At 50.2% G+C, this 12347-nt stretch overlaps 5 protein-coding genes across 5 annotated transcripts; 3 read left to right on the forward strand and 2 right to left on the reverse strand.

Moving 5' to 3' along the window:
• Positions 1-476: 476 nt before the first annotated feature.
• CDV56_103096 (sterylglucosidase 1) lies at positions 477-2928 on the forward strand (the record flags this gene model as incomplete). Its single annotated transcript, XM_026756715.1, has 4 exons — positions 477-860; positions 920-1851; positions 1902-2220; positions 2287-2928. The coding sequence occupies 4 exons, from the start codon at positions 477-479 to the stop codon at positions 2926-2928; spliced, it is 2277 nt and encodes a 758-aa protein (XP_026613121.1).
• A 139-nt stretch (positions 2929-3067) lies between these two features.
• On the reverse strand, positions 3068-4086 carry CDV56_103396 (DUF1917 domain-containing protein; the record flags this gene model as incomplete). The annotated part of the gene is made up of 2 exons (XM_026757015.1): positions 3068-3954; positions 4017-4086. The coding sequence occupies 2 exons, from the start codon at positions 4084-4086 to the stop codon at positions 3068-3070; spliced, it is 957 nt and encodes a 318-aa protein (XP_026613122.1).
• Positions 4087-5173: 1087 nt separating this feature from the next.
• Positions 5174-9240, forward strand: CDV56_103608 (coatomer subunit alpha; the record flags this gene model as incomplete). Its single annotated transcript, XM_026757227.1, has 8 exons — positions 5174-5203; positions 5282-5331; positions 5392-5711; positions 5766-6101; positions 6171-7137; positions 7194-7789; positions 7840-8927; positions 8986-9240. The coding sequence occupies 8 exons, from the start codon at positions 5174-5176 to the stop codon at positions 9238-9240; spliced, it is 3642 nt and encodes a 1213-aa protein (XP_026613123.1).
• A 400-nt stretch (positions 9241-9640) lies between these two features.
• CDV56_104057 (flavin-linked sulfhydryl oxidase) lies at positions 9641-10398 on the reverse strand (the record flags this gene model as incomplete). Its single annotated transcript, XM_026757676.1, has 2 exons — positions 9641-10142; positions 10226-10398. 2 exons carry the CDS (start codon positions 10396-10398, stop codon positions 9641-9643), a joined length of 675 nt encoding a protein of 224 aa, XP_026613124.1.
• Positions 10399-10993: 595 nt separating this feature from the next.
• On the forward strand, positions 10994-12133 carry CDV56_104202 (putative transcriptional regulator; the record flags this gene model as incomplete). Its single annotated transcript, XM_026757821.1, has 2 exons — positions 10994-11257; positions 11327-12133. 2 exons carry the CDS (start codon positions 10994-10996, stop codon positions 12131-12133), a joined length of 1071 nt encoding a protein of 356 aa, XP_026613125.1.
• Between the last annotated feature and the right edge of the window lie 214 nt (positions 12134-12347).

Consider the following 12347-nt stretch of genomic DNA (forward strand, 5'->3'; position numbering starts at 1 on the left):
TCAGAGGCCGATCTGGTGGTCACCTTCGTTATCTCTCGTATTCGTATCACTACTGGTGTCGCTCTCTCCTCCAAAATATGACGGTTGCTGACTATAATGTTCATTAAAGATTGTGAGAAAATAACATATGAGCCTCTAAGTTCTTTAGAATCTTTGTTTCTTCAGGGTTTCTTTTATTGTTTGATCCTCGATACATGTTGATGATCAGATTGGGCGGTCACTAACCAACAGTGCAGCAAGCTATCAGAGGGTCAGTGCTCTCATTGATCATTCACTTGATCACAACCAACATTCTGCATGTTATTGCTGACTTTCCTATCCATAAAGTAGCTTCTGCTCGGTATCTTTTGGAACTGGCCTATTAACTATACCTGGAGGACTACTCACCGTCGTGTTTCTGCGGAGGTCGTCAGCCTATATTCTACTCCCCTTGTCTCCACCCGTCGGCATACGAGACCTTCGACCACACAGTAACTATGGGTGTGCTCCGGCTTAGAGTCGATGGCCAGACATTCAAAGACCCTGACAATCGTGAAATCATATTGAGAGGCATCAATGTAGCTGGCGAGGCCAAATATCCCAAGAAACCCGACATTCCCTCGTACGTGTCGGATGGCTTCTTCGATGCCGATGATGTCTCCTTCGTCGGTCGACCATTCTCTCTTGAAGATTCGCACACACACTTCTCCAGATTACGAAAATGGGGTTACAATACCATTAGGTATGTTTTCACCTGGGAAGCCATCGAGCATGCGGGCCCAGGTAAATATGACGATGAATGGATCTCATTCACAATTGAGGTTCTTCGGATTGCAAAGCAGTATGAATTTTACGTCTTCCTTGATCCGCATCAGGATGTTGTATGTTTTTGATAAAACCCAGTCCCAGAATAGAGTCCTGTGTAGCTGACAGTCACAAGTGGTCAAGACTCTCGGGGGGGTCCGGGGCCCCGGCCTGGACACTTTACGCCGCAGGTTTCAACCCCAGAGGCTTCAAGAAGACCGAGGCAGCCCTCGTCCAAAACACGTTCGATAATCCGGCCGAATTTCCGAAGATGATATGGAGCACCAACTACACGAGACTTGTTAGTCAGACGATGTTCACGATGTTCTATGGAGGAAGAGACTTTGCGCCGAAGGCCATCATAGACGGCATGAACATTCAGGACTATCTCCAGGGTCATTTTATTGCCGCATGCAGATATTTTGCTCAGAAAATTCATGAGGCCGGCGACATCGAGCACGAAGTAGTCATTGGTTGGGAAAGCATGAATGAGCCTAATAGAGGGCTGATTGGGGTACAAGATATATCTGTTATTCCACCTGAGCAGCAACTGCAGTTAGGGACGTCACCTACTGCTTTTCAGGGCATGTTGACAGGCTCTGGGCGAGCATGCGAGGAACCTACCTGGGCATTTGGCGGATTTGGTCCCTATCAGACTGGCAGGGAGCTCGTGGACCCCGAGGGCGAGACTGCGTGGCTACCGGCTGATTATGATGACACCAAGTACGGCTGGGTCAGAGATCCTGGCTGGAAGCTTGGAGAATGTATTTGGGCTCAACATGGCGTCTGGGACCCATCCTCAGATCAACTTCTGCAGAAGGATTATTTCGCCAAAAAGCCCCAAACCGGCGAACCCTTGAACTATGACAAATTCACCAATACGTATTTCATGGAGCATTACAGAGCTTATAGAGATGCTCTCAGGAGTGTTTGGCCGGAAGCCATCATTTTCTGCCAACCCCCTGTCATGGAGGTGCCTCCCGATTTGAAGGGAACAGTTGATGACGACCCCAACATGGTTCATGCTGTGCATTATTACGACGGAATTACTCTATTGACGAAGCATTGGTGAGTGAAAAAGTCTGAGTCTGCGGAACATTCTCCACTAACTGCCTCAGGAATCGCCTTTACAACGTTGATGTCATAGGCGTCCTTCGTGGGAAATATCTCACACCCGCATTCGCCGTCAAAATTGGGGAGACAGCGATTCGAAATTGCCTGCGTGATCAGCTCAAGTATCTGAGGGATGAGAGTTTGAGATATATGGGAACTCACCCATTGATTTTCACGGAGATCGGCATTCCGTTCGATATGGACGACAGACATGCATACAAGACAGGAGACTATAGCGGTCAAGTCAGTGCTATGGACGCGAACCATTTCGCGATCGAAGGCAGCACCGCGAACGGGTTCACATTATGGTTATATACAACATCCGTAAGTATATCTATGCTACCTCGCGCCGAGAGTTTTCATAGATTCAGCAACTGACGCATATTTCAGAATAATCATGAATGGGGTGACAACTGGAATGGGGAAGACTTGTCGATATACTCTCTGGACGATCTAGAACTGCCAAGTGGCAAGCTTCTCGCTTTTGAGAACGAATTCCAATGCGATCCTCAGTCGCCAGCGTACTCTGAGAGCCAACGCAACACCGAAGGCTACCGAGTGGGTCCACGCGATTTGAAGCAGGCTCTTCAATCGCCCTCTATATCATCTGAGATCTCTCAGTCATCCCAGGACAAACTAGGGTTCCGGGCTGCAGAGGCATGGATTCGCCCGAGTCCTATCATAACAAACGGCCAGATCTTGCAATACGGTTTTGATCTCAAGAATTGTGTATTCAGCATGAGACTACTCGGGGAAAGGAAAGGGCTGGGACAAGCCGCAACGGAGATTTATCTCCCTGACTTTCACTTCCCAGACACCCACACTGTAGTCTCTGTTAGCAGTGGAGAGTGGACGATTGACTATGTTGAGATAAAATCCGTCAGATTTCAGCGCTTACGGTGGTGGTATCGCGAGGGCGATCACAACATAAAGATCCAGGGGGTCAAACGCAAGCCCGGCGACTCAGCAGTCTCTGGAGAGGAGCTATCATATCTTGAGCAATGCCAGAAAGGCGGATGCAGCATGATGTAGAGCTACTGGGCTTATTAGAGGATAGTTGCGTTTGAGTTGGATTTCAGATGGTTTACATAGGTTTTGAATGGGATTTATTGACTTGTCTGATCAATTTCATCAGCCTCTTTATTCAACTTTAAATCTCCTACTCGACTATTCACACCTTTCCTGCCAGCACATCCCGACTGGAGGCCATGCTCGCCTTGAGGCCGTATGGGTTATCGCTCATGATGCGCAGGTACGTGAATGCGTCACACTTGTAGTAGATTGGCCTCTCGTCTGTCTTGACAAGACCCAAATCTACCATCTTTTCAAGCACCCGTTTTACGTCTTGCCTATCCGCATAATCTTTCGTGTAGATTGCGATCAACCGCGGCCTCCCCGACCCGTCGTCCGTCGCAACCTTGGCCGCATCGCCCAATTGCCCAGACACGGTCCCAGTCGCAACAGCCTCCCAATACCTGTCCACTCGATCGGCGGTTATAAACATCATCCATTTCCCAGACACGACACCTGTCTTTCGCGCCAGCGCGAAGATATCCTGCTCCAATGTCCGCCGCAATGGGTTCAGTTTGCGCGTCAGCGCTGCCTTGGATTTGGACCTCGAGCGATCATGCTCCGCTTCTAGCTCTGCTTTTTGATCCTCGAATCTGTGAAGTAGTTCGGTTCCCTCACGGACGAGTTTAGCGATGGCATGCTCGTCGGGATCAAATTTGCGATGCGGGTTTGAGACGTATATCCATGGCCCGACGCCTTTCTCTTTTGTCATAGATGGGGGCAGGCGCGCTAGGAAGTCGTGTACGGGCTCGTTTGGGCTGCGCGCATTGCGGCGCAGTGTTGTGAGAGGGATCTCGGCGATCAGGTCTGTATCTAATGATGATGCGCCTTTGGCTTGACCGCCATCGGAGGGTGTAGGGAGGGACTTCGGAGCTAGTAGTTCATGCCGAATAGTAGATAGCAGATATGGATGGATTTTTGTCCAGTACGGTACTGGATCGTAGGATTCGGCTAGCTCTTCCAAACGGGACTTTTCTGTGTCATCGCCTGTTGTTCTCCATAGTTAGAATGTATGGACATCGAACCAGGCTCGGGAATAATATGTGTACCGTAGAAACTGGACTCATCAGAAAATATCTCATCAAGGTCGTCATTCGTAACCTGACGGGGGTCTGACATTGCGTTGGTTATAATGCTGGGTACCTTGGTTGGAATGATGAACGTGATGGTTGCCGATAAGACATCAGTCTTATCGGCAGGTGGAGTTGCGGTGCAGATACCACCACAACAAACGAGAAAAGAGGTTTTGGAATGAAGCCGAGAGTTTGACCTAAATGTCCTTGTTTGAGCTCAATTGGACTGGAAACCTTCATCCAGCATGGAGTCAAGTACTTGGACAAGGACTCTGATTAGTGCTCAACAGAGTTATCTCGCCTGACAACTAGGATACAATCAATTGAGTTTGAGATTGACGGAATTGCATTTATTCAAGCTGGTTTTCAAAACACCAATATCTTCTGCAAGTGTAATCGCTAAGTCGGATCTTGTATACTGCCCATCTGGGACATATCCACAGGAGGTGATGATAGTGTTCATCATACCTTGGCCTGCGTACAGAGTAGATAGCTGGACATTGCCCTTGAACCTCCCGTCCCTGCTGACATTTCATTGGATCGGCTTGAAGCGCCTGATAACGAGCAGAGAAGAAGGCGTCCTTCCAGCCATTGTCTGCTCTTGTTCCTTAGTACGAGGATCGAGGTCAGAAGTATATAATCTGTTGCAATGCATTGGTAGTGCCTTTCTCAGAGGTCGAGTTTGACTGTTTCGTTCAACAGACGGTGTCGTGGCCAAACAACCCCTCTCGAGTACTCAATCATGAATAGCCTGATTTCCGGACATTGTCGACGACCTCTAAGAGAGATCTCTAATCATCAATTAGAAGCATGAAATCACTACTGAAATAGAGAAATACAGTGGTCACAAAAGAAAGTGTCCCTGGCAGCTTCTCACCGCCGGGCCCATCATTGGACCGCGGGACTCGCTTATTGGCTCGCCGCCTGGAAACACACCCGACCTCAATAAGTCCACGTTACCGCCATCATCGAGGTGTCCAGACTATCTGTCCCCATAGTCCAGACGTTTCTCGCTTTGCTCCTACCCATTCACCCTGTGGTAGTGGATGAGGTGATCACGTCTGCCATCTCATTTATATCAGTGTGCGGAGCTTGCTACTGAATGGTGCGGCTCCGACCAGCTTTCCTTCAAGATGCAGTCCTCCCCAAACATGCTTACCAAGGTACGTTGCTCCCCCTCCTGTTACCCCTTATCCCCGCGCAAACCAAGACACTCGACTAAACAATTGCTTTACAAATAGTTCGAGTCGAAGTCGTCTCGTGCAAAGGGAATTGCTTTTCATCCTAAACGGTCAGTCCTGGATAGACCGCTTAACGCTTGGCAATCGAGAAGCTGATGACCCTGGAACAGACCGTGGATCCTTGTTTCACTCCACTCGTCGACGATTCAATTATGGGATTATCGCATGGGAACGTTAATTGATCGCTTTGAAGAGCACGATGGGCCTGTTCGCGGCATTGATTTCCACCCGACACAACCCCTCTTCGTCTCCGGAGGCGACGACTACAAGATTAAGGTATGGAGTCTTCAAACCCGGAGGTGTCTTTTCACCTTGAACGGGCATCTCGACTACGTGCGAACGGTATTCTTCCACCGCGAACTTCCTTGGATTCTCTCTGCCTCCGACGATCAAACAATCAGAATATGGAATTGGCAGAACAGATCGTTGAGTAAGTTGGGTTCTGGCCACTTGTCCCGACAAGTGAGGCTGACTTGAGTTCCAGTCTGCACAATGACAGGTCACAACCATTATGTGATGTGTGCGCAGTTTCATCCAACTGAGGACCTAATCGCTTCCGCGTCGCTCGATCAGTCTGTTCGCATTTGGGATATTTCCGGGCTGCGGAAGAAGCATTCGGCTCCGACATCCATGACATTCGAAGACCAGATGGCTCGAGCCAACCCCAGCCAGGCTGATATGTTTGGAAACACCGACGCTGTTGTGAAATTTGTCCTGGAGGGCCACGACCGAGGCGTGAACTGGGTGTCTTTCCACCCAACTCTACCTCTGATTGTCTCCGCGGGAGACGATCGCCTTGTCAAGCTGTGGAGAATGAGTGGTACGTGCCAAAAATGCCGTTGTTCTGTGCTCAAACAATTTTGCTGGATCTCCTGACACAACAGTGTAGACACGAAAGCCTGGGAAGTCGATACATGCCGTGGTCATTTCCAGAACGCCTCCGCTTGTCTATTTCACCCCCACCAGGATTTGATCCTCTCCGTCGGCGAAGACAAGACAATTCGAGTGTGGGATTTGAACAAGAGGACCTCGGTGCAGTCTTTCAAACGTGACTTGGATCGGTTCTGGGTCATCGCCGCTCACCCCGAAATCAACCTCTTTGCTGCTGGTCACGACACCGGTGTCATGGTCTTCAAGCTGGAGAGAGAAAGACCCGCCTCGGCCGTTTATCAGAACCAATTGTTTTACATCACGAAGGAGAAGCACGTCAAATCATACGACTTTGCCAAGAATGTTGAGTCGCCGCCGATGCTTTCACTACGCAAGTTGGGATCGCCCTGGGTGCCGCCAAGAACTCTTTCTTACAATCCTGCTGAGCGCGCCATTCTCGTCACGTCTCCCACTGATGGTGGTACGTACGAGCTGATCCACCTTCCGAGGGATGCAACTGGCGCTATCGAGCCGACAGACGTCAAGCGCGGCCAGGCTTCTTCCGCCGTCTTCGTTGCCCGTAATCGATTCGCTGTCTTCAGCCAGGCCAATCAGCAGGTGGACATCAAGGATTTGAGCAACTCTACCACAAAAACTATTAAGCCACCTGCTGGAACAACTGATATTTACTTTGGTGGAACTGGAGCTTTACTCTTCATTACACCCACCTCCGTGGTTCTCTTTGATATCCAACAGAAGAAGCAGCTGGCAGAGCTTGCAGTGAGCGGCGTCAAGTACGTTGTTTGGTCCAATGATGGACTCTATGCTGCTTTGCTCAGCAAGCATAATGTTACCATTGTTACCAAGACTCTCGAGCAAGTGAGCAGCCTGCACGAGACCATTCGTATCAAGAGCGCCGCGTGGGATGACGCAGGCGTCCTTCTTTACTCGACCTTGAATCACGTCAAATACTCTCTCCTAAATGGGTATGTGCACAGATTTCCCCCTTGACTAGCATGTGCTGACGCTAACAAATTTGTAGGGACAACGGTATAATCCGCACTTTGGACCACACTGTGTACCTCGTCAAGGTGAAGGGCAGAAGCGTCTACTGTCTGGATCGCAATGCCAAGCCCAGAGTTCTCGAAATCGATCCTACCGAATACCGCTTCAAGCTCGCCCTGATTAAGCGCAACTACGACGAGATGCTGCAGATTATCAAGACTTCCAGCTTGGTTGGGCAAAGTATCATTTCGTATCTGCAAAAGAAGGGCTACCCTGAGATCGCCCTGCAGTTCGTACAGGACCCTCAGACTCGTTTTGAGCTTGCTCTCGAGTGTGGTAACCTGGAAGTTGCCATTGAGATGGCACGCGAGCTGGACCGCCCGAAGCTGTGGAGCAGACTCGGAACGGAAGCTCTGGCTCACGGCAACCACCAGACTGTGGAGATGACGTACCAGAAGCAAAGAAATTTTGACAAGCTTTCATTCCTTTACTTGTCCACTGGTGATTCTGAAAAACTGTCCAGGATGGCCAAGATCGCAGAGCATCGCGGGGACTTCATATCTCGGTTTCAGAATGCTATCTACCGTGGTGATGTTGAAGACAGAATTCAGATGTTCAAGGATGTCGATCTGTGTAAGTGCCTTTGTGATCAACTCGACTATACTCAACTAACTCTAAAGAAGACCCTCTGGCCTATCTTACCGCCAAGTCTCACGGTTTGACTGAAGAGGCTGAATCCATTCTCGAAGCCTGCGGGTTGACCGAAGACCAGATCACACTTCCCACAACCGAGGAACCTCTGCGGGTGCCTCAACCCATTGCCCCTACTTTCAAGTCGAATTGGCCCGTTAAGGCTGCAGCCCATTCGTCCTTTGAGAAGGCTTTGCTTGGAGAAGTGGGTATGGAAGACGAGGAGGCCGCCGCCCTTGGCTTCGAGCCCGAGGAAGAAGGCGAGGAGGCTGTTCTCGCCCGTGAGACTCTCGAGGATGAAGAGGAAGATGTTGCCGGCTGGGACATGGGTGAAGAGATAAACGTGGAGGAAGATGTCGACTTCGTTAACGTCGACAGTGCAGAGGCCGGCGCAGGCAGCTCTGAGGCCGACCTTTGGGCTCGCAACTCTCCCCTGGCGGCTGATCACGTCGCTGCTGGCTCTTTCGATACCGCCATGCAGCTGCTCAATCGCCAAGTTGGTGCCGTCAACTTCTCTCCTCTCAAAGGTCGTTTCCTCGAAGTATATAAGGCGTCCAAGACTTACCTGCCTGCTACCGCCGGGCTTCCTCCTTTGGTCAATTATGTACGACGTACTGTTGAGGAGACTGACAGCCGCAAAGTCCTGCCCATCATTCCCAAGGATCTAGAGACGATTGCCAACGTCGACCTCCAGGAGGGTTACGCTGCAATGAGGGCGAACAAACTGGAGGATGGTGTGAAGATTTTCAAGGAAATCTTGCATTCTGTTCTTGTCAACACCGTGTCTTCCGAAGCCGAGGTCGAGCAGGCGAAGAAGATCATCGAAACCGCTCGGGAATACATTCTTGCCATGTCTATCGAACTTGAGCGCCGTTCCCTATCAACGGATACCCCGGAGAACCTCAAGAGGAGTCTCGAGCTTTCTGCCTACTTTACCATCCCCAAGCTGGAGGTCGCTCATCGTCAGCTTGCACTGATGGCCGCAATGAAGTTTGCCTTTGCCAACAAGAACTACTCGTCTGCCCTGAGCTTTGCCAACCGTATGTTGGCCAACGGGGGCTCGGCTAAGCTTCTTGATCAGGTAAGCCATTCTGGTTCTTGCATCGATGTGTGCTATACAATACTAACCCAATCTCTAGGCCAGGAAAATCAAGGCACAGTGCGAGCGTAGCCCGCAGGACAAGATCGATATCGAGTTCGACCAATTCGCCGAATTTGACATCTGCGCCGCCTCCTTCACTCCTATCTACGGCGGTTCTCCTAGCGTGTCGGATCCTTTCACCGGTGCCAAGTATCATGAACAATACAAGGGTACCGTGTGTCGGATATCTGAAGTGACCGAGATTGGAGCACCGGCTAGCGGGCTACGTCTGTTCGTTCCCGGTCAGCAGTAGAGATAGTGTATTGATGGGCTTTCGCAATTGTATTATCTTCCTGCTTTTGATGATTTGAACCCATAAAATATATTCTCCATAATCGGGAAGACGTTTGTGGCGGGGACGTCAGGGGACGTCAGGGAACGAGGACGTCTGCATTCTAGATGTGTGGTTCTGTTGTGCCTTTTTCAACCAGCGACTTTCTATTATTGTATCTCAACTTTGCGATATCTTCAAATCGAGATGATACAGACTTAACTGATTGGGATGATGTTGATAGAGGAAAGTGTGTCTGTTTGCTCAAACGAGCCGGTCTTTCCTTGCTCGAATGTTGAGTAGAGATATCTTTCTGCTAGTCGAGTCGTCTATAAGTTCAATGTGCCAAATATACAGTCAAGAAAATATATCCATCTATTGATCAGTCGCATCTCCCATCCTTCCAACCAGTCCTCCACCTCTCCTCCCAGAACCGGCAGTCAAATTCCTTCTTCCCCAGCTTCCGGTTCACCTCATTGTGTGCCTCGCACATCCACGTCCCGAAATCCGATCGTCCCGATAACCGCGGCGCATTACGACCACTGGGCTCCGCCATCCACGTCCGGAAGTCCTCCGCACACACCCAGCAGGGATACAACCGGGAGAAAAGCTTCAGGAACGTCCGCATCTCAGTCTGCTGCTCTGGCGAGGCCTTGGCGGGGTATGCGGCCGTCAGGGAGTGCAAGAACGTCCAGGTTGAGCGGCCCAGTTCCTCGACGTCTGGGGGGCATTCTGTTTGCATTGGTGAAGGGGCAGGGGCGGGTATGGAGGCGTTGGAGGGGTGTGTTGGTGTGGCAGTTGCTGGGGCGGTTCCAGCTGCGGTTTGGCTTTTGGCTTGCTTTGTCAATGCGCGCCAGGATGCGGCGGAGGTGCAGAGACGGCATCTGTTTGGGTTGTTAGATTTCCTGGCGCGGGTTGGCTTTGAGGTAGCCGTAGGGAGTGGAGGTAAAAAAGGGAGGCAACGTACGGTTTCCCATCCTTGTCTAGTATCACCCCGTTGGGCAGTTTGGTCATGCCTGCGGGTACATCGCCATCTTTTGGCGATGTGGAGGAACTTGCGGCGGCGGGGGGTTGGTGGGGGAAGAGCGTCTTGGGGAGTCTCGGCTGTGTCTCTGGTCGATCTGGGCGAGATTCTGACATGGTGATAGTCGTATACTGCTGTCTAATTCGGTTTAGGTGGGATACATGATATGGTCTCGGCGCTGCGCTGGAGAATGCGGAGGATGGCGGAGGAGCAAATGGATACCTCGATGGAGATGGTACTTTCCAGGACAGCCTGCGAACGAAACTATGGACAGTAAGTAAATCCTCCCGGAGAAGAAGCGGGGTACCTGCAGATTAGTGTTAAAGCAAAGGCAAGAAGCAAAGATAGAAAGCAGTTGGGTTGGCAGCTTTTGGATGGAAGCTCGGGGATTTCTATATCGGCTTTGTCAGCACTGTAGCGCCGATAGTCTAATCTAAATAGAGCTCGGCGCGACGATAACATCCGGCAAGATACTCTGACGTATTTGCACTAGTGCTGCGAATAGATGATTATTGATGTTTAGTTGCGCTCAAAGCTTTCAACACCATTCAATTCATCTGGTTTCTTAGCAGTCATCCTTATACATCCGTACTGGTTCGCGCTCGCGACTTATTTTCATAGTCGCGTCGAATTCGCTATCCTCTGTCCCAGAAAGTTGTGACGAACTCATTCAGAACCAACTTTGAAAGGAACCCAGGAAAGGCAAACAGCATGGCACCTCGATACGCCGTGTTAGACTCTGAAGACGATTCCGACTCAAATCAATCAGCGGCACCTTCAATACCCTCCGATGAAGCTCTCGAAAAAGCCCTACGCGACGCGGTCGCCAAGATCTACCAGTCAGGGAAAATGGAGGAATTGACTGTCAAGAGAGTGCGATTGGCGGCGGAGAGAGCACTTGGGTTAGAGGAAGGGTTCTTCAAGGCAGATGATGTGTGGAAATTGAAAAGTGAACAGGTTATCAAGGACGAAGTGGTATGTCATGTTATCCTACCTGACTGTCCTGGAGGACCAATGCTCATGCAAGAGACTTATACTCTGTAGGAGGTGCAAGATAGGCTCGCACAAGAACCAGCACAGGAAGAAGATGAAGAAGTAGAAGAAGACGAACAAGATATTCCCTCGCCTCCCCCGAAGACCGCGAAACCTACCAAACGCACAAAATCTACAATTACCTCAAAGTCAAGAAAACGCAGAAAGACAGAATCTCCGGAGCCCAAAGTCGCAGATGACGAGGACACCGGTGCGCTCAGCGACAGCGAGGACGAGGTCAAGAAACCTACCGGGAGACAGTCAAAAACAAGATCAGAACGCGCATCAGCCGAGTCTGATGCAACGAAAGAAGCCACCGATGCTGAGAAGGTCGATTCGGAGAGTGAAATGTCAGTCGTCCTAGATGAGGAACCTAAACCCAGCCGCAAACGAGGGAAAAGCGCAGAGAGCACGTCGCAAAAAGGAAAAAAGAAGGCCTCCGCCAAGGCACAGGACGCTGGTCTTGATCCCAATGAAGCCGAAATCAAGCGATTGCAAGGATGGCTTGTCAAATGTGGTATTCGCAAGGTGTGGTCTCGAGAGCTGGCTCCGTATGATACACCAAAAGCGAAGATCAAGCATCTCAAGGACATGTTGAAGGATGCGGGAATGGACGGGCGCTACTCAATAGAGAAGGCCAAACAAATCAAAGAGAAACGAGAGTTTGAAGCCGACCTCGCCATGATCAAAGAGGGTGAAAAGCAGTGGGGCCGGGGAAGCGTGGAGGAGGAAAGTGACAGCAATCGACCTCGACGGAGACTCAATCGGGGTCGACAGACTCTGGCCTTCTTAGAAAGCGACGGGGAGGAGACCGATTGATGGGTCTGAGTGAAGTAATGATAATAATGATGTCTATCTATATCACTTCAGCATCCCCTATTAATGAGTTGTATGTACTGTGCTGGTTATGTGCAACTGAATTGGGCAAGTATACTTTTACATGTGGCTAATCAAAAAGGATATAAATACACATATGACGGACAGTCACATAAATTATTATGCAGGAAAGCTCCAGTGCTGTTAGAGTAGATCA

Source organism: Aspergillus thermomutatus (genome assembly GCF_002237265.1).
Source record: "Aspergillus thermomutatus strain HMR AF 39 chromosome Unknown NODE_140, whole genome shotgun sequence".
NCBI lineage: Eukaryota > Fungi > Ascomycota > Eurotiomycetes > Eurotiales > Aspergillaceae > Aspergillus > Aspergillus thermomutatus.